At 33.4% G+C, this 21049-nt stretch overlaps 4 protein-coding genes and 1 pseudogene across 5 annotated transcripts; 4 read left to right on the plus strand and 1 right to left on the minus strand.

Moving 5' to 3' along the window:
• The first annotated feature begins 1157 nt into the window (after nucleotides 1–1157).
• On the plus strand, nucleotides 1158–5915 carry LOC104723974 (biotin carboxylase, chloroplastic). Its single transcript, XM_087471743.1, has 17 exons — nucleotides 1158–1327; nucleotides 1432–1505; nucleotides 1672–2009; nucleotides 2219–2360; nucleotides 2564–2662; nucleotides 2756–2812; nucleotides 3027–3098; nucleotides 3431–3520; nucleotides 3655–3714; nucleotides 3999–4184; nucleotides 4308–4400; nucleotides 4479–4560; nucleotides 4649–4755; nucleotides 4995–5070; nucleotides 5209–5255; nucleotides 5339–5401; nucleotides 5645–5915. Exons 2-17 carry the CDS (start codon nucleotides 1455–1457, stop codon nucleotides 5690–5692), a joined length of 1611 nt encoding a protein of 536 aa, XP_087327869.1. The 5' UTR covers nucleotides 1158–1327; nucleotides 1432–1454; the 3' UTR covers nucleotides 5693–5915.
• LOC104723976 (G-type lectin S-receptor-like serine/threonine-protein kinase At5g35370 pseudogene) lies at nucleotides 5869–8776 on the minus strand (annotated as a pseudogene). The gene has a single exon (XR_015571013.1). The product of XR_015571013.1 is annotated as a G-type lectin S-receptor-like serine/threonine-protein kinase At5g35370 pseudogene (transcript).
• A 1420-nt stretch (nucleotides 8777–10196) lies between these two features.
• LOC104728183 (glutathione S-transferase T3-like) lies at nucleotides 10197–11120 on the plus strand. Its single transcript, XM_010447208.2, has one exon. The coding sequence runs from the start codon at nucleotides 10197–10199 to the stop codon at nucleotides 11118–11120; it is 924 nt and encodes a 307-aa protein (XP_010445510.2).
• Nucleotides 11121–11358: 238 nt separating this feature from the next.
• Nucleotides 11359–11997, plus strand: LOC147934306 (uncharacterized). Its single transcript, XM_087470959.1, has 2 exons — nucleotides 11359–11591; nucleotides 11685–11997. The coding sequence occupies exons 1-2, from the start codon at nucleotides 11359–11361 to the stop codon at nucleotides 11995–11997; spliced, it is 546 nt and encodes a 181-aa protein (XP_087327085.1).
• Nucleotides 11998–12365: 368 nt separating this feature from the next.
• Nucleotides 12366–13133, plus strand: LOC147934307 (uncharacterized). The gene has a single exon (XM_087472579.1). It carries the CDS (start codon nucleotides 12366–12368, stop codon nucleotides 13131–13133), a length of 768 nt encoding a protein of 255 aa, XP_087328705.1.
• Nucleotides 13134–21049: the final 7916 nt, after the last annotated feature.

Below are 21049 nucleotides of genomic sequence, written 5' to 3' on the forward strand. Positions count from 1 at the left end.
AATCAATTTATTGAAACAATGAATCATCTTCTATTTGTATTTCTCTCTTTGCTGATAACTTTTTATTTCGGATCGACTGAAGCTAAGTGTCATAAAAACACTGTAGTTTTTCAAAATAATCTAACTCTAAGTCGTAGTATTCTCAAAGTTTACTGCAAATCTAGAAGTGATGATCTAGGCTTTCATTTCCTAAAATTTAAAGATCCTACGTACAATTTTAGTTTTCATGATCATTTCCTTCTCACAACAAGATTAAGATGTATTTTGTGGAAAGGTGCTAAGCTTGAATATCATAAAAATTTTACAGCATATGAAGGTGATGAAAGCTCTCCTCGTGGTAGATGTGGAGGTTTGTACACATGGGAGGCACGAGATGATGCTATTTACCTTTCAACAAAGGGTATAATTGAGAAGCTCATGTATAGTTGGATTAAAGACAATTTTTTTTTAATAATTATTAAGAGAAAATATTTGTTGTATTATTAATTGTTTTAATATGTTTTATTAATATTTAGATTCAATAGTTTTTTTCTAGAACACCTCTCGTCACCTCGTTTAATATTAGATTAAAATATTTTGTGTATTTTAGTTGTTCAACCCAAAAAAAGTAAAAAACAAAAGCCAAAAAATTCTTAATTGTCAACTTTTTGCAACTTTAGTTCTCATAACACTGCAAGTTTATCAAGTGAAATCAAAGGTAAATTTTTAAATTTTGATTATTTCAAAAATTATCAAGATATAATTTTGATATAATACATATATCTGTTGTTTTCATATAAATGTTTTATTTTTTCTCTACAAATATTAAGTGCTTGGAATGAAAATTTAATTTCCAATGACGAAATATATAATTCAATTGTATTGCAAAATATGTGAAGTTAAAATTCGGTTTAAGAAAAAAAAATATCAAATTAAATATTATTATCAGTAAAAACTTACTTTTATTTCAAAAGTCCGATTTTTCATTTGTTTATAAACTAAGTTTTTTTCATTTTTTATAAAATAAGTTTTTTCATTTTCTTATAATGTTATTATGATTATTATTGATTATATTATTGATCCAAAATATTTGCATGATGATTGCTTTGGTGAATGAAAAAGTTGTGGTTGAGCCAAAAATATACTATATATAAATATATTTGCATCATGTAATATTGCGTTCCACGTTTGCGTTTGCGTTTAGAGTTGGCACAGGATCCACCAAATAAAACCAAACAAAACCATTCGGGCGGAGGATTCAATATCTCACAGTTTCACACTCACCATTTCTTCATTCTCTCTCTCTCTCTCTCTCTCTATCTCTCTTTCTCTCGAGGTGAACGGAGAGGTACGAAGGCTCCTCCTCTGCGATTAGATCTGTGTCGATACTCACGAGGTTACCTCTCACTTCCTTTTCATTGCAATGCTGATGCTTCTTCTTTGTTAAACCAGGATTCGCTTGCTTCATTTTGGATATGGACGCCTCTATGATCACCACCAATTGCAAATCCATTGCGTCTCCACCCGTAAGCACCCAACGTGAATTAGAATAGTTCGTTTCTATTGAGCTTTGTTTCTCGATTTCATATATCTTCTTCAATGCTCTTGTGCATATAGCAACATTGTTCTATGATCTGTTGGTTCTTCCAAGGGTTTTTACTAATTGTATATCTTCAATTTGTTATAATGAAGTCCTTAGTCTTGGGGAAGACAGGAGTTATCAGAAGTTCACTGTGTAACTTGACGATGCCACAAAAGCTTAGCTTCCCCAGACAAAGAACTCAAACTCTAAAGGTTAGCCAGAGGAAAGCCAAGAGAGCTACTGGTGGTGGTGGTGCTCTCGGTGCTACATGCAGTGGCGATAAGATTCTTGTGGCTAATAGAGGTGAAATCGCAGTCCGTGTTATCCGAACTGCACATGAAATGGGGATCCCTTGTGTTGCTGTTTATTCAACCATAGACAAGGATGCCCTCCATGTCAAATTGGCTGATGAAGCTGTTTGCATTGGTGAAGCTCCCAGCAACCAGTCGTAAGTTTCTCTTGTGAATTTTTCTAGCATAAAACTCGTTTATACCCGAACAAGTGTGAATGTTGTATTTTGTAGTCTGATTCTTTGATTTTCTGACCACTCTTTCCTTAAGATGATGTAGAATTTCACATGTCATACTATAAGACAGACATTTCTTGGCCTGTTTCAGATCTGGTTCATCAACCCTTTTTACTCAAATCCTTCTGTAGGTACTTGGTTATTCCAAATGTTCTGTCTGCTGCTATCAGTCGGGGATGTACTATGCTGCATCCTGGATACGGTTTCCTTTCGGAGAACGCTCTCTTTGTTGAAATGTGCAGAGACCATGGGATCAATTTTATTGGACCTAATGTAAGTTTTTAACTTCTCTTCAAAGCATCTGTATCTTCAATTCTTTTTTAATATGTAAGACGGGAGATACTATTGATCTGATGAGTGCAGAACTTCATCTATCTATTCTTCATTAGCCTCAGTTCATCCCTAGCTTTCTTTTGTTGGAGAAAAAGAGAATGTCAGTAATTTAATTATTGGTATTTCGTCTTTTCTATCTGCAGCCTGATAGCATCCGTGTAATGGGAGACAAAGCAACTGCAAGAGAGACAATGAAAAATGCAGGGGTTCCCACTGTACCAGGAAGTGATGGGCTATTGAAGGTATTTTGCTGGATTATCATTTTAGACTTTCTAGTTTTTGCATGTCAAGAGAATTCTTGGAATTTCTAGTGTCTTATTTTGTTCTTCTTACAGAGCACAGAAGAAGCAATCAGGGTCGCCGATGAGATTGGTTTCCCAGTTATGATCAAGGTAAAATTGACTTGATTCTATATGTAGTAGATGGTACAGTTGGAATTACAATTTGTATTCGTACTTGTTTATGTAAGCGATAAACTGGATTCATCAGATTGGTCTGCTTGAAAAGGCACCATTTTAAGTATCTTTTTTTTTTTCTTGTCACTCTGTACTTGTTTATATGTTTATATATACAAAAACTGACTGTTCTGGCTTTTCTGGTTTCAAGGCAACAGCCGGTGGTGGTGGACGTGGAATGCGTCTTGCTAAGGAACCGGGAGAGTTTGTAAAACTGTTACAGGTATGAGTATGACAATCAGGTTTACATAAGCATATAGCTAAAGAATTGCAGTATTATTACATATTCTTTATTTCTTTCTAACTCAACAACATAAAGACGCCATGTAATCTCATGATGTGTGTCGCATTTCAAATTCCGAGAACTCTATCGTTGTGAAATATGGATGTATAGTAACTTCAATGGAGTAATGCTGACCATTGGTACCTATAAAATAAATAAAAAAACAGATCATATGCTCTCCCCTTGCCTGTATAGGCACAGTTTTCTTAAATGAAACTTTCACTAAAAATTGGACATCCCTTTATCAAACTTCTTAATTTGTTGATTTGCAGCAAGCTAAGAGTGAGGCTGCTGCTGCTTTCGGAAACGATGGATGTTATCTGGAAAAGTTCGTACAAAACCCAAGACATATTGAGTTCCAGGTATGGTGTTTATCAGGAAAAGTTGTTCAAAACAGTTGACGCTGTAGCAAAAATGATTCACGTGAGTTGATGGTCCAGTGATACTATTATTGGATTTCAAACCCATCTTGTCTTTTGTACCTCTTGTATTCCAGGTGTTGGCAGATAAATTTGGAAATGTTGTTCACTTTGGTGAGCGTGACTGCAGCATCCAGGTATCTTCCTCCTAGGTTTTCATAATTTCATTACCATCAGTTGTTGTGTAGTGCTTGAAGAATATATGAAAACAGGAATAAATTTACTTCAGCCTAATTACCACACTTGCATGTCATATCCCAGCTGCAGCATCTGCTAAACTGTTATTTTTTCTTTTCATGTTGCTAATTGCTAAGATAACTCGAAAATTCAATACCGGTTCTTTCTTGCTGCTTTCGTTCATGCCTTGTATGGCGTGCTGAAACCATCTGTCTCATTTAATTATTTCTTCCCCTGATAACAGAGGCGTAACCAAAAGCTTCTAGAAGAAGCACCTTCTCCAGCATTGACCGCTGAATTGCGAAAAGCCATGGGCGATGCAGCAGTCGCCGCAGCAGCTTCCATTGGGTACATTGGTGTTGGCACTGTGGAATTTCTTTTAGATGAAAGAGGTTCCTTCTACTTCATGGAAATGAACACTAGGATTCAGGTTTAATTTTATTATGACTGAAAAGTATATTTTATAAGCTGTTTGCCAAGATTTTCCTTTTTTATACATGTATAAGCATCTGAAGTAAACTGAATGCCAACCATTTCTTGTATCTAAACTCAGGTGGAGCATCCTGTAACAGAAATGATTTACTCCGTTGATTTGATAGAGGAGCAGATTCGTGTTGCAATGGGAGAGAAACTTCGTTACAAACAGGTTTGACTGGTGTTGTATGTGATGCTCTGAGTGGATATCAAAAAAATTCTTTCAAAACTGAATTTTGTTTATTTACAGGAAGAGATTGTGCTCAGAGGGCACTCAATTGAATGTCGTATCAATGCAGAAGATCCATTCAAAGGATTCAGACCTGGCCCTGGTATGTTTCAGTAGACCTTTATATGTCACATCTTTGAAGTGTTAGCAGATTGGCTTTCTTTACAATGCTGCCACTCTTATGATAACAGGCAGAATAACATCATACCTGCCATCTGGAGGTCCTTTCGTTAGAATGGACAGCCATGTTTATTCCGACTACGTTGTGCCTCCAAGCTATGATTCTCTTCTAGGAAAGGTATATTCATTTTGTATCTGTTTCGTTATGTGGGAACAAATTTTGTGGATTTATGGTAAAATAACTACTCTAGTGTTTTGGAATCTCAAACAAATATTAGAAGAGGCTTTCTGGTTTCGGTAGGACTGTATAAATTCTAATGCGGTTCAGTTCAGTTCATCTGCAATCTATCTCAGCAGCTTACTTGAACCTATAGCTGATGTGTTGACATTCATTCTTGTTACCCTAAATCTTTATAGCTTATTGTGTGGGCTCCAACAAGGGAAAAAGCAATTGAACGGATGAAGCGTGCTCTTGATGACACTATAATTACAGGTATGAAGAGGACTAGTTTTTGTTACTTCCATCTTACTAGGCATTGTTTGTTTTGTTATTCTTTATATACTGCTTAAAAAGGTGACGTCCGACATGTGGTGGAATGCTAATTAATTTTCCTTGTCTTGGTTTAATCAGGGGTTCCAACGACCATCAATTACCACAAACTTATCCTTGATGTTGAGGTGTGTGAAATTAGTAGCTCTATGTTAGTGAATCTTCTATTATGAAAATGTTGGCTTTTTGATAATCCAATTGTTGTTAACAGGATTTCAAAAATGGAAAAGTTGATACAGCTTTCATCGTCAAGCATGAAGAGGAGCTAGCTGAGGTAAGTATAGATGTCTTTGTAGTCGGCTGAAGATATGGGCCATTCACTACTAGTCTGTCTCTTGATATATATTCATTTAGTACGCTTCTAAGTTAGTTAGATATGAAACCTTGGTAAAGATGAACATAGAGATGGAAGAATTGCATGAAAAGGATGGACACTATATATAGAGGAAATTACGTTTGTAAGTGTTAGATTGATTAACCAAATGATGGTTCTAACATGGTTGTATTGTATATGCAGCCTCAAGAAATTGTGGCAGTGAAGGATCTGACAAATGCAGCGGTTTAGAATGATACATCAGCTCTGAAAGACCACCCAATTATTGCAATCTTCGTCTCCTTTTGTGTTGTTATTGGTACAAACTTCGGTAACGATACGATTGATTTACTCGAGTATGTGGTTTTATCGTGATGTTCTTCTTGTGTCATAAAGAAGAAGAAACAGTTTTGTTTGTAGTCTCTATGTCAACGCTATCCAATAATTTTCATATATAGTAGATTATATGAACAAAGGCCTATCACTATTAACAAAGTAACCAAAAACAAATAAAACAAAAGACAACAAAAATCACGTTTAGGTAATCTCATCGTGGGCCAGACACTTCCTGAGATGCTACGTAAGATGCAGAGTGCCTAGAGCCACCGCTATTAGAGCTCTCTCGCCGGTGGAAGACCATACTTTCACTCTCCCCATTTTGCCCTTCAACCATGGAAGACTCCGCAAACCTTAGCCCATAAAACCTCAAGAAATTCAACGACTCCATCCTCGGAATCCCCAACGGTATGCTTCCTTCGAACATCCCCACTACCGCTGCCATCGTTGGCCTCAACGCCGGCTCCTCGTGAACGCAACACAAAGCTATCCGAACCAACTTCTCAGCCTCTTGGCTTGTTACCCGACCCTCTAGCCTCGGATCAGCCAGCTCCATATACCTCCCTTGTTCATGCATATCCAAAGCGTACAACGGGAAATACACCATACCAGTACTAGTGGTCGTAGTCGACGAGCTGTTCATATTATTCTCATCCGTCCCACTGTTGCTCCGAGATCGGAACGAGCAGTTTTTCCGACCACTCACTAGCTCTAACAACACCATTCCATAGCTGTACACATCAGCTTTCTCAGAGATAGCTGCGTTTGTTATCCACTCGGGAGCTAAATAGCCACGGGTACCTCTCATTGTCGTGAACAGACTCGACTCTTCTTGGCTCAGAAGTTTCGATAATCCGAAATCAGATAACTTCGGCTGGAAATGATCGTGCAGTAAGATGTTCTCTGGCTTCACGTCGCAGTGTATGATCTTCTGGTCACATCCACTGTGGAGATACGCGAGCCCACGAGCCGTCCCAAGCGCTATATCAAACCTTTCTTGCCATTCAAGCACCGGACCATTCCCGCTAAACAGAGTCTTTTCTAATGAACCATGGTTCATGTACTCGTAGACTAAGAGTAACTGCCTCCCACGAGCGCAAAAGCCTCTGAGTTTCACTAGATTCGTGTGTCGTATATTTCCAATTATTGCGATTTCCGTGCAGAACTCTTGTCTACCGTGAAGCCCATGGTTTGTGATTTTCTTGACGGCCACGAGTGTTTCGTCTGGGAGAGTTCCTTTGTAGACTGCACCAAATCCACCTGATCCAATCTGCATCTTGAAATTCTCTGTTGCTTGTTCCAGCTCTTCGAATTCGAATTTCTGAGGTAAACCCGGGATATGGAAAGATCCTAAATCTCCTGATCCGAATGACCCGAGTCTAGTTACTTGCTTCTCACGGATACTGCTGTATCTCATCACTGCACATCTTCGCCAACAGAGAAACCCTAATGCAATCAGAAGGAAGAAACCAGAGCAAGGTAAGAGCACAAGTGCGATCACTGGGAAATTAGATCCTCTGTTTTTGTTTCCCCGAGGCTGACCGTTTGGCTTTTTTATAGACAGCTTGACATATCCAATAAGATCATGATTGTCTGGTGAATCCTTTACTAGAGACAAAGAACCAAACGAGTCCTTTACCAAATAACAAGACCGAGACGTGCTCTCATAGAAAACACCAAGGCAGGAGCAATTCTTACTGCAAAGATCATGACAAGCCGATAACGGGAGACCATGATCCACAGGATCACTGAAGTGAGTAGAGAAGTAAGACACACCAAGGCCGAGTTCGAGGTATGAAATTTTGCTTGCTTCACAAGAAACAGGTAAACTCAATGATTGACTAACCGGAACACATACCTTCTTACTCGCATCCAGCCGCATCTCATCTGGACACGAACAACTCTGATTTTCCGATGCATTATCAAGATTACAAAGCCCGAGCTGACCGCACACAAACGGAATCTGACAAGTAACCATAGGACCAGAGAATTCGGTCACAAGACTCTTACCTGAGAATCTACTGACAATAAATTTACCAGAAGAATCCATCTTTGCTACACGGAAATCAGAAGACGGTGGTAAAGCCACACGCAGTACAACCACCGTCCCGTTCCGTCCCATAAGAGCTAATCCAGAAGTAGTAACTGTTAAATACTCAACAGGGAAGTTAGAATCAACATTAGCTCGTGTATGCATCCTTAGCTTCCAATAATTCTGACCTCTCCACTGCATCAAACCGTCAGACTCACCAACCAAGAACTTATAATCTCCGCTAGATAGATTGGACGGTGAGACAGATCCGGACAAGAACATCCCAACCCTAAGTCTTTGTCCGAGGACGATCGAGTCGGTGGGAAGATCAAAGCTTTCCCATAGAGAAACGTTCAAGCGATCAAGCAAAAGGAGGTTTCCGGAGTCGGTTAACCGGAGAGAGTTAACCGGAGAGGCTAAAACCGGCGTTGACCAAACGGGTATTTGACTTTTACCATCTTCGACAACAGAGATTCCTTGAGGGGTAAGATTCATTTTACCAGAACTTGAAACAGGGGAATCTCGATTTGACGACCAGATTGTTGAACCGGAATCGACATGGACGACCGAGAAGTAGAAAGCAGAGGAGGAATCATCGTCGCCAGGACTGAATAAACCGGCTTTGAAGATTGAATTATGAGAGAAGAGGAAAGCTCCTTTGGAGCTGTCGATGAATCTTAGGTTAGAAGCTGTGAAATTAGGGTAAACGAACTCTGAGAAAGAAGCACATGAAACAGAGACAAAGAGAAGATTGATGAGACTAAGGAACAACAACAAAAGAAATGTTGAGTTCATTAGAAGAACCACTCTATGTTTTATTTGTGTGTGTGTGTGTATGTTATTATTATTACAAGAACTGGATCATAGGAGAAGAATCTGAATGAGTTCTTGTTGTTATTTTTTTTGGGGATGTGTTGTGTTCTTAAGTTTGACCAGAAACTGTCTCTCTCTTCCGTTGCAAATGTATTATTGGTGTGGTGGCCATTATCACCTTAGTTTTTTTATGTTTTGTTTTTGGGAACGCAACGTTTGAATGCTTTGAAAAATACATAAGGTAAGATTTAGTAATCAATTGCGGCGTTCATTTACTGAAGTAGGCCATTTTTTTGTTCTTTTTCTTACGCTGACTATAGATATTAATTGCTCAACCGGATGTTTTATGAGTTAGCTGTTGCCGGCTTAGTTAGAGCAAGTGCATTAGCGTTAGTTTCCACCGTCCTTCGGTATTAAAATTAAAAAGTTAAATCGAAATAAAAAGATAATCGAAGAAACGTTCTTCTAAACGGGACGTAATTTGCTGCGTCCTTCGTGACACGTGGCAGCGTTTGCATGGTTGGTGTTGTTTGGGTAGGGGAAGACCAAAAATCGGTCAGTCCAGTCCAGTTCCGACTCTCTCTCTTGACTCTCTCTCTCTTGATGGCGATTCGTTTGGCGATTCATCAAAGCCGACAATTTCATCCGTAAATTTCCTCACACGGACCTAGTATTTTGTATCAACCGTCGGTTCCAATTGAAAGGAGGTTTGTGTTCCAATTGAAAGGAGGTTTGTGTTCCAACGCCGTTTGCGATTTTAGATGATTTAGTATTTTTGATGTATTCTCGATTTAGGGTTTTCGATATTGTTTCTGGGATTCGATAGTTTAGTTTGTGAGTTTTGTTTGGATAGTTTACTCTTTGGGTTTAGGTATATTTTGTCTCTGATTTTTGTTTCGATTTAGGGTTTTGGATTATGTTTTGGGTTTCGATAGTTGAGTGTCTCAGTTTTGGTTCGAATTAGGTTTTTGGATTATGTTTCTGGGTTTAGCTAGTTGAGTGTCTGAGTTTCTTGCTTTGTCTTTAAGATTGTTGTCAGTTTGTTTGGATTATGTGGATTCTTTTATGTTAAACTGAGTATAACCTTGCAATTGTTTGTTGTTCATGAGTTTCCTCAGCGTCACGTGAAGAAAGCAACACATAACAGGAAATCACAGAAGAAGTAGCAACAATCATCGAGTCAGAGGTAAATACTTGATTCCATTAGCATCAGAAATGTCCATTGGTTGTTGTTTGGTGGACTCAGTTCTGGAAATGCTTTGGTTGTTGTATAGTTGGTCTTTGTATAAAGGATAGCTCCCAAGTCTATTATTGATAAGATGTTTGTCTTAAACCATCTCCTCTATGAATTTAACGGGATACTAGAATGCTTTGTACTTGTGTAAATTGTCATAAATTGTGATTAGACTTAGGTAGTTGAAGGATAGGTCATTATGAATGGTAACTTATTACTTGATACCTTTTCACCTTTTAAACACCAAACCAGCCTTCAATCTTTCTCCATCATCTTCTATCTCTCTTCTTTGGTAAACCAACAACATTTCCGATTCCTCATCATCTAAAACTCTTCTTCCTATGAGTTCTTACAATCCATTCAGTCAGTCCTCTAGTTATTTAGAGCTTCTCAACAGTCAAGGAGAGTCACTTAACCAAGAAAACTCTCCTTATGAGAGTTTTCCACCACCTGGCCACAATGGTGCTTATGAAATAGCTCCTTGGAGCTCTCAACAATCCCAGGATGCACCTCTTTCTCAAGAGACACCTGTTAGGAAGGATAGGAAGAAATGGAATCCGACTGACGATGAAATTCTTATCAGTGCGTGGTTGAACACTTCAAAGGACCCGATTATTGCAAATCAACAAAAGGGAGGAAGCTTTTGGCAAAGGGTTAAAAAATACTATGCAGAGTCTCCTCATGCTATAGCCAATGGTGAACAGGGGCTGAACATAAACTCTAAGCAGAGGTGGTTCAAGATCAATGAGTACACTAACAAGTTCTGCGGGGCTTATGCAGCTGCAGAGAGACTAAACAGTAGTAGACACTCTGAGAACGATGTGCTGAAGGTGGCTCACGACATCTACTTCTCTGACTATAAGACGAAGTATACAATGGAACATTGCTGGTGTTTGTTAAGGTTTGAGCAGAAATGGCTGAACCTTAACGCTATTAACACCCCTTCACCTTCAGTCAGAACAAAGAGGAAACCAGTTGCTGCAGCTTCACAATCTGAGGCAGCTTCACAATCCGAGGCAACCCACACTGAGGAAGACTTTGAGAAAAGGCCTCAAGGTATCAAGGCTGCAAAGGCCATCAGGAACAATGCTCAGGGGAAGGCTCTTGCTGAGTACAAGAGCATGTGGGAAGTAAAGAAAGTGGATATGGCTGAAAAGGAGAAGCTACATAAGCTTGGCATACTAGACACACTTCTTGCCAAACCAGAGCCACTTAGTGCAGCTGATCAAGTTATCAAGGATAAGATAGTGGCTCAGTATTTTTGAGATTGATGTATTGACTTAAGATGCAACTTTGTATTTCTTATTTTAGTATCTAAGTTTGAATTTCTGTTTTAGTTTGTTATGTATTCAATTATGTCTATTCTTGTTTCATCAACTCGGCTTTTGTTGCACTTTGAATTGCTATCTATATATTAATCTATTCTCTAATTATGTTAAACTCTCTTTGTGTTTCTGATTGTGTCAATCTGTTCTCTGAGTCTATATGTTTCAAATAAATCAGATGGGCCAAGACTACAGCTACTGTCAGCCTGATTCCTCAGATCAGTGTGATAGATACTATGAGGACACTGAGGACAGGGAAATAGAAGCTTTGATTCAGATGGATGAGGCTGAGAGTAGCTTCATCAATGCTCAGGCGACTCAATACCCTCCTCAACCTGAGGTTGAGTTCGGATTCCCTAAGGTATGCTACTGTGGTGGTCAGCCTCTTCTATCCTCAAGCTACAACAGAAGGTATGTGGTTTAACATAAACAGATTATGAAGTGAGTTGTTATGTTTTAACTGATTATGAAGTGATTTGCTATGTTATATATATGTTAATGTAGGTTCTTCACATGTGGGAATGTTGATGATGGAGAGATGCATATTCACAAGTGGTGGGATGTAGCTGTCATGGAGGAGATGAGAGAGATGGACAGACAATGTGAAGTGCTGTCTGAGAAGGTAGATAACCTTACATTCTCGAGTGACTATGAGTCACACATCAGTAATGAAACTGAGCAGAAAATAGTCCAGTTAGAGAAGGTAGTGTTTGAGCTAGGGAAGACCAGAAATAGGTTTAGAAATGGTTTTGAATTGATTGTTTTGGTAATTGCTATTGTGGTAGCTTTACTATGTATGGTGGTGATGTCTAAATAATTGATGGTTTGTATCCTTTGTTTGTATCCTTGTATCCTGTTTTTTCTATGGCCTTTGTATGATTTTGGGGATCTGTTCGTTACTATATAGTCACAAGCATCATAGTCTTGAACATTTTAGTGTCACGGGTTGAGTATACAAAGAAGTCACATGGGAGTTATTATGATATTCTTCTTACGCAAATGAGTCACATGCTTGGAAATTTTGATATCACGGGTAACACAAAGGTTGTCATCTCATTTCCTATATATATGCTTCTTTTGTAATGCTAAACCAAACAAACGAAATCAACACTTCACTTCTCTTTTTTCTATACTCGATTTCTCCTCAATAACAAAACAAGATCTCCACTTCTCTTTTTTGTTTAAATGGCATCTTCATCATACCATTATCACTACCAAAGAGATGGTGCGGATGATTTTGATGCTTATTTTGATAATTTAGAGCCAAAGAAACGGATTTTTATTCAGAGAAACCGGGAAGAAGGCCACAATAATCTTTGGAATGATTATTTCAGTGATACTCCAACATACCCGGACAATTTATTTCGGCGACGGTTTCGCATGCACAAGCCATTGTTCATGCGTATTGTGCAACGTCTCTCTACCGAAGTCGAGTATTTCCATCAATCCCAGGATGCAACCGGACGGGCTAGTCTATCACCTATACAAAAATGTACTGCAGCAATTCGTCAATTGGCATATGGTACTGCGTCCGACTTAGTTGACGAGTATGTACGAATTGGTGCTTCAACAGCTCGAAAATGTTTGCACGAGTTTACCGCCGGAATAATCCTGTTGTTTGGCGATGAATACCTAAGACGTCCCAGACCGGACGACCTAGAAAGACTACTCTATGAAAATGAAAAACGTGGATTTCCCGAGATGGTTGGGAACATTGACTGTATGCATTGGAGGTGGAAGAATTGTCCAATAGCTTGGAAAGAGATGTATTCACGATCAACCGGAAAACCTACAATCATGTTGGAGGCGGTAGCTTCGTATGACCTTTGGATATGGTATGCTTTTTTTGGAGCTCCAAGTACTATGAACGATCTTAATATTCTAGATCGATCAAATATTTTTGATGACATTCTTAACGGTAAAGCTCCGGAGGTCAACTACTTTGTCAACTGAAGGGAGTACAATTTGGCGTACTATCTCACAGATGGTATTTATCCAAAATGGGCCACTTTTATACAATCTATCCGGCTTCCACAAGGTATGAAAAATTCTCTCTTTTCTACAAAACAAGAAGCTGTGCTGAAAGATGTTGAGCGTGCCTTTGGAGTCTTGCAAGCTAGATTCGCCGTTGTTAAAAATCCATCTCGTTTATGGGATAAATACAAAATAGCAAATGTTATGAGAGCATGCATAATACTCCATAATATGATTGTCGAGGATGAACGAGGTACATACAGTTTCCGAAACATTGTTTCTGAATTTCAACACGGAGAAGATGTGGATCAAACATATACCGTCGGTACCGCCAGTTTGGGTTCAAATATGAGCACTACGATTACTCGTCTTACAAAAATTCGGGATAAAAAAGTCCATGAACAGTTAAAAGAAGATTTGATTGAGCATATTTGGACTAACTTTGGACATCTTCCAGATAATGAAGATTAATTAAAAAAATTCTATGAATTGAATAAAATGTTTGCTTTAATTTTTGATGTTTGTATGTTTTATGTTTTTAATTTTTAATGTTTTAATTGTATGTTTTGTTTTTTTTTTCAAGTTTTTGTAGCTTTTGTAATTTTCTTATGTTTTTAATGTTAATGTTATATGTTTTATTATAATTAAAACTTTGATATGTTTTTACTTATTAATTTAAATAATTATTTTTTTAATTTAAAATATTATTATTTTATTCAGGGGACCAACTGTGAGGGACACCAATGCTCATACCAAACTTAAAAAACTCTGAAAATAATCTTATTATATTTGAGGGACCAAAATGTGTCCTACACCAATGCCCATGCTCTTAGCTAAGCAAGGTTTTTCAATTTTCTATTAGATTTTTAAATAATTGCTTTGTATGCTAAAAAAAAATATGATTTAAAGCAATTTTTTTATTGCCATAACAAGTTTTTATAAAATACATATTTTTGTAAAAGTCTATTGTTGATATTATAATTCTAAATAACTAGGACTCAGACCCCCGCGATGTCGCGTGGGAAGTATTTAAGAAAAAAGTAAATAAAATTTAAAACTTAAAATTATACATTATGAAATCAGTTGAATGTAATAAAATAGTTTGAACACATAAATTAAACATAAACTGTTACTAAAAATACAACCATCAAAATGAAAACTTGTAACAAATGATATTATGTAGAATAGACGCAACTTTGCAAAAAAACTATTGTTTAAAGTATTATAAATATAAGGTTTTTTTATGAAGAATTATGGTAAAGATACAATTAAAAAAATTATTATGACAAAGTGATCCTAACTGAGAATATTGAACTAATGGTTGTAATGAGTAAATATAATTTTCTATTAAATAATTATAATTAACAACAAAATAATATAAATTTTGAATATTAAATTAGTTTTTAACGAAATGTTACGATAAATAGACCCAACGCAAAAATTCTATATTCAGTTTTATTAAATTTCTATATTGCTATAATTATTTCTAAAATTTTAGATAGATTATAGAATAACGTTGAATATTAGATATTAATATTCAAATTATTTAGAATTAAAATAAAACGGAAAATTTGTTTCAACGAACAATGATTTATTAGTTATTGATGAAAAGACAAAATATATGGAAATGTTCAAAAGACATGACTATTTAAATAGACACACCTATTAGAACGAAAAAGTTGTGATAAAAAAATATGAATAAAATATAGTGAATAGACATAACTCTAAAATGAAAAGATACAACTGTTTGAGTTTAAAAAAAAGGAATAAAAACAATTTTCTTACAAAAAAAATACTAAGCAAAGTCGCAACTGTTGTTCGTATCATATTGTTATTCTTATTTTTAAATATTAAAACTATTTTTTTAACAAAACTTACGGTAAAAATAGACGCAACTGTAAATTCTATATTAAGTTGTATTAAATTTCTCTATCGCTATAATCATTTCTAAAATTTTAGTTAGATTATAGAATCACGTTGAATATTATATATTAATATTTAATTATTTAGATTCAACATAAAATAGAAAATTTGTTTCAATGAACTTGTTAGTTACTGATGAAGAGACAAATATAAAGAGACTTCAAAAGAAATGACTATTTAAATAGACACACCTATTAGACCGAAAAGTTGTTATGAAAAGATATAAATAAAATATAGTGAAAAGACACAACTTTACAATGAACAGATACAACCGTTTGAATTAAAAAAAAAAAGTAATGAAAAGGTGCTACGAAAAATCATAAATATTGTGTCTGCACTTGATTTCACCTAATAACCCATATAAACTGCTTTTAAATAAAAGACATCTTTCTTATCATATTGAGAAGTCAAATTCAAAAACTCACTATATAATCCATCTAACTCTTGAAAAAAAAACTCTAGGTATTTTCATGAAATTTTTTTATTTAAAATTAACTAAAAGTTGTAAATTAGATTCGTCATTCCAAAAATCTTTTGTTAAATCAAGAATTGGAGAAATATTTTTACTTTTAAAAGAATGAATGCCAGAGAATAATTTAGAAAGCTGTAAAAACTGTTGATATTTAAATTTTATATTATTTTGTGTCATGGCAAAAAAATGAAAACAGTTCAAAAAGACAAATATATCTAGATTTCAAAAGATATGAATATTCAAATAAACACAACTTTACAGTGGACAGTTGCAACTTTACAAAAAAACCGTTACAATGAACAATCAACGTTTTGTAAAACAGACAATTTAATTTTTCTACAGATTTTTTAAAAAAATATCCAAAAAGTACGGTTGAAAAAAACATAACTTTTGGTGGCATTTATTCAGATTGCTATTATATATAGACATTAAATTTTTATATTTAAAATTAACTAAAAGTTGTAAATTAGATTCATCATTCCAAAAATCTTTTGTTAAATCAATAATTGGAAGAGTTTCTTTACTTTTAAAAGAATGAATGCTAGAGAATAATTTAGGAATCTATAAAAACTGTTGATATTAAAATTTTATATTATTTTGTGTCATGGCAAAAATATGAAAACAGTTCAAACAAATAAATTTCAAAAGATACGAATATTCGAATAAACACAACTCTACAAAGAACAGTTGCAACTTTACAAAAAAGTTGTTCCAATGAACAATCACAACTCTTTGTAAAAGATACAAATTAATTTTTTTACAGATTTTTTAAAAAAATTATCCTAAAGGTACGATTGAAAAAACACAGCTTTTGGTGGTATTTATTCGGATAGGGTTTAAATATATTGAAAAGTCAAATCCAAAAACTCACTATGTAATCCATCTAAATCTTGGAAAAACACTATATGTATTATCATTAAAATTTTATATTTAAAATTAACTAAAAGATGTAAATTACATGTATCATTCCAAAAATCTTTTGTTAAATCAAGAATTAGAGGAATTTCTTGACTTTTTAAAGAATGAATGCTAGAAAATAATCTAGAAAATGTATAAACCGTTGAGATTGAAATTTTAGTTGATTTTGTGTCATGGCAAAAAAAAATGAAAACAGTTCAAACAGACAAATATATATAGATTTCAAAAGATACGAATGTTTCAATCAACACAACTTTACAGTGAACAGTTGTAACTTTTCATAAATAACCGTTTTAATGATCCATCATGATTTTTCAGAAAATATCCAAAAGGTACGACTGAAAAAACACAACTGTTGGTCGCATTTATTCGGATTGTTATTATTATTATAGATTTAAAATATAGATTTAAAAAAATTATCCAAAAGGTAAGATTGAAAAAACACAACTTTTGGTGGCATTTATTCGGATTGGGTTTAAATATATTGAATAGTCAAATCCAAAAACTCACTATGTAATCCATCTAAATCTTGGGAAAACACTCTAGGTATTTTCATTAAGCTTTTATATTTAAAATTAACTAAAAGATGTAAATTAGATTCATCATTCCAAAAATCTTTTGTTAAATCAAGAATTAGAGGAATTTCTTGACTTTTAAAAGAATGAATGCTAGAAAATAATTTAGAAAAATGTATAAACGATTGAGATTGAAATTTTAGTTGATTTTGTGTCATGACAAAAAAAAATAAAAACAGTTCAAACTGACAAATATATATAGATTTCAAAAGATATGAATGTTCCAATCAACACAACTTTACAGTGAACAGTTGTAACTTTTCATAAATAACCATTTTAACGATCCATCACGACTTTTCAGAAAATATCCAAAATGTACAATTGAAAAAACACAACTGTTGGTCGCATTTATTCGGATTGTTATTATTATATATATTATCCTCACATTTTATTAAAGATTTGTAATCTAGTAATTTTTGTTTTAAAAATGATCTCCAATCTTACACATTGCCTTTTGCAATACAATTAAACTATCTAATTCATCATTACAAACCGGGTTTTAATTTTATGCACTCCAACTTAACAGAAAAGAGATAAAAATTTATTAAAAATAGTTTATGCATTATATCAAATTTATATCCCAGACAAAACATACACCGATCATACGTCCAAGTTGACTAAACTTCAACTAGTTTTAAATGATTTTAAATTTCTTAAAATACAAAATAAATATAACTAAATTTTTCATCAAGTAATCAAAAATACATTCCTATAAGCTCGTAATTTTTCGAGTTAAAATTTATCAAACAAAAACATAAGCAAAATTATCATTTATATTGAAGAAATATTTCTTGACTAATTTTTCTTATATCATGAAACAAAGGGATTTAAGCTTCTATCATAATTAATTTTCATATGCAACATAAGACCATAATTTTATTTTATCTTTGTCAAAAAATATGGTTAAAAGAGACTGACAACACAAATGAAGATAGTGACTTAGTATAAAAGATGATTGGTCAATATGTATTTATAAGTATGTTGCACTGTTTTTTTTTATAAACATAACTAGATAGTGACCCACGCTGTACAGCGTGGGAAAATATTTAAGATAAAGCGTGGAGAAATATTTACGTAAATTTAGATTTATTTGTTACAAAATAATAGTAGAAATTTTATTTATTCTATACATTTTATAAAATTTTATATTTAATTTAACTACTTTCATACTCTAATTTTGACCCGTAGTCGGTACTACTATTTTGATTTGGGTGCCATATCAAATTCATTAATTATAAACTTGGCAAAGTTTTAAAAACACCCAGCAAAACATGTATTGATCTGTGATCTGGTATTATAAGTCGATGTGATCATGTTTAGAGATCTTAATATACCAAATTTACAATAGTGTTTGGTGTTAATATTAACACCATTGCAGTTATTGGTATAACATGTTAGTTTATATTAAATTTATGTGAAAAATAAAATAAGATTATGTATATGTATATGTATATTGTCAACATCATACACTTAGTATTGTTTATATAGTGAATATCATGTGTAAAAATAGAATCTGTTAAATAATTTCATTAAATAATTTTAAAAATATTATTTTATTATTTTGTAAAAAAATATAAACTTTTCTTTTGTTATTTATTAGATTAATTAAAATGCAATAACATTTTCATAATATGCCACATCAAAACTGGTTAAAGTTCTAACAACATTGCTTAAATAAGTATATATAGATATTTTTAAAATATAAGAAATGTTGTATCTTAGTTATAAAATATATTTGTTATTATTAAAATATTTAGATATGCAAATATTTAATCTTAGTTTTATAAATAAAATTAAGTTTATAATTGTTTTAAATAGTTTGTTATTGTTTCCTAAGATTTCTGAAACAATAAATAGAATATGTTAAATAATTTCGAAAATATTATTTTATTATTTTATAAACCAATGTAAGCATTTCTTTTGTTAGTTATTAAAATAATTAAAATGTAGTGGCATTTTTTGTAATATGCCACATGATAGTAAGGTTAAACTTTAACAGCTTAAATAAGTATATAGAGATTGTAACACAATATAAAAAAAAAACTTTAAATTAATGTTGTAAAATTTGTGAGATATGTTGCAAAAAAAAAAAAAAAAATTGAAGAAATAGAAATTCAGTTGCATTCTAGATAAAATTAAATATGAAATTTTGTGATATGTTACAAAACAATTTTTTTTTTGCTTTTTCTTTGTTAATCTAGAAACTTGATATAAGTATAAACGTTGTACATATCTTTTCATTGTAATTAAATGAATTAAAAAATTAACTTCAAAAATACAATAAGGTAAAACTCTGCAATTATATGTATGCTTTATCTTCAAAAACTGTTATAAGTTATAACTTATAAGATACCGTGATGTGAAATATTGTTTGAAAAAGAAAGATTTCTTATCTAAAAAAAAATCAGTTTTAACATTTAAGTGAGGAAAAGAAAACATAATATATATTTTTTTAATATAGAATTTAGTTATATGCATTCAATAGGTTATGCATTAAATATTTATTTTATTACAATTAAAAAAAAAATAGATAATGATGTATTTAAAATTAAATGAAATGACACACGTGTTAGCTGTTTTTTTTTTACAACAAAGTACAAGATTAGCTTAAACAAGCCAGTTGGTAAAAAAAACGTATACATAGGTAATTTGATACGAATCGATTCTAGCACGATGCGTGAGCTTGTCCGCATTACCATTCTGTGATCGGGGGATTAAGACTAAAGAAAATTATAGGTTATTCATCCTTATCCACTTCAATCTCGTTAAAATGTCTTGAATGCAGACCACTCAGAAGACGAAAAGACACAATCTTCACTAAATCAGAACAATCGGTAAGAAAAACAACATTTTCATTATTCACGCCAATCATATACCGCATTGTCCAAATTAAAGCTTCCACTTCTTCATGGAGGGGTGAGAAGCTACGGCGAAGAGTAGATGCACCCATAGTGGGAGATTCCCCCTCAGGGGAAATGCAATACCATCCTCTGTCAGTATACTGGTCAGTCGTCTTACAAGATCCATCCATAAAACAACGATAACTGGTTACATGTCTACTTACCACAACAATATCATTAACCGTAGTACCAAAAGTCGGCCGAGTTCCACCCTGTGTCAGCTGCTTCTTAGAGCAGGAGTTTAGAAGAAAGTATTGAATGCTCATATGCCAAATAATTCGTAATATAAAATGTTGTAAGTAGAATAGTTTTTTATTTAATAATATAACATGTTTTCATATTTTTCATGCAAATTATAGATTAATTTAATATATTATGATTATTTATTTTATGCAGTTTTTTATAATTGGTTAAACTTTTTAGAATAATCCTCTATATATTAAAAGAGAAGCGTTCTCTAAAAAAAGCTGATGTGTCGTCGCCAGAGAGCTCGGTCCCCAATTTATTATTTACCCTTAATATTCCATAATATTACATAAAACTGTCAATGCTATTTTTCTTTGTCAATTGCCACTGCTATTCAATCCCCTAGAAGCTTTGTAAAAGAGAAGCTTTGTAAAGAGAAGCCACTGCTATTCAATCCCCTAGAAAAAGCTGACTTATCATCGTAAGAGAGCTTTGTACCCCAATTTATTATTTGCTCTTAGTATTCCATAATATTACATAAAACTGTCACTACTATTTTTTTTGTCAACTACCACTGCTATTAATTCTAAAATTGGTAAATATTATTCAAAAATTGATAAATATTATCTCCTACATATTTTTGAAACTAAATTAATTTCACTATGTATTGTAATATAATAATATAACTATATTATGAGATGTAAAAAAATATATATTTAAAATCATATCTTCAGAAATATAAATAATGTTCCCTTTCTAATAATATTAAATTTTAAATTTATTTACCAATTTAAATTTATGAAAAACAAATATGTCTCCTATATAAAAATTCAATGACTATTCAAATATATTTAAATTTTATCAAAAAATAACAACTACAATAATCATAATAGTAAGATATTGATTTTTTTAATAATAATT

This window comes from Camelina sativa, chromosome 11 (genome assembly GCF_030686135.1).
Source record: "Camelina sativa cultivar CO46 ecotype springtype chromosome 11, ASM3068613v1".
Lineage (NCBI taxonomy): Eukaryota > Viridiplantae > Streptophyta > Magnoliopsida > Brassicales > Brassicaceae > Camelina > Camelina sativa.

What these genes read in the sequence shown, in the direction of transcription:
- LOC104728183 (XM_010447208.2), top strand. Translation starts at nt 10,197, where the DNA reads ATGAGTTCTTACAATCCATTCAGTCAGTCCTCTAGTTATTTAGAGCTT.
- LOC104723974 (XM_087471743.1), top strand. Translation starts at nt 1,455, where the DNA reads ATGGACGCCTCTATGATCACCACCAATTGCAAATCCATTGCGTCTCCA. An exon ending in GTTTCCCAGTTATGATCAAG is followed by an intron (nt 2,813 to 3,026) that starts GTAAAATTGACT and finishes TCTGGTTTCAAG; the next exon opens with GCAACAGCCGGTGGTGGTGG. An exon ending in TGATGACACTATAATTACAG is followed by an intron (nt 5,071 to 5,208) that starts GTATGAAGAGGA and finishes TGGTTTAATCAG; the next exon opens with GGGTTCCAACGACCATCAAT.
- LOC147934307 (XM_087472579.1), top strand. Translation starts at nt 12,366, where the DNA reads ATGGCATCTTCATCATACCATTATCACTACCAAAGAGATGGTGCGGAT.
- LOC147934306 (XM_087470959.1), top strand. Translation starts at nt 11,359, where the DNA reads ATGGGCCAAGACTACAGCTACTGTCAGCCTGATTCCTCAGATCAGTGT. An exon ending in TCCTCAAGCTACAACAGAAG is followed by an intron (nt 11,592 to 11,684) that starts GTATGTGGTTTA and finishes ATGTTAATGTAG; the next exon opens with GTTCTTCACATGTGGGAATG.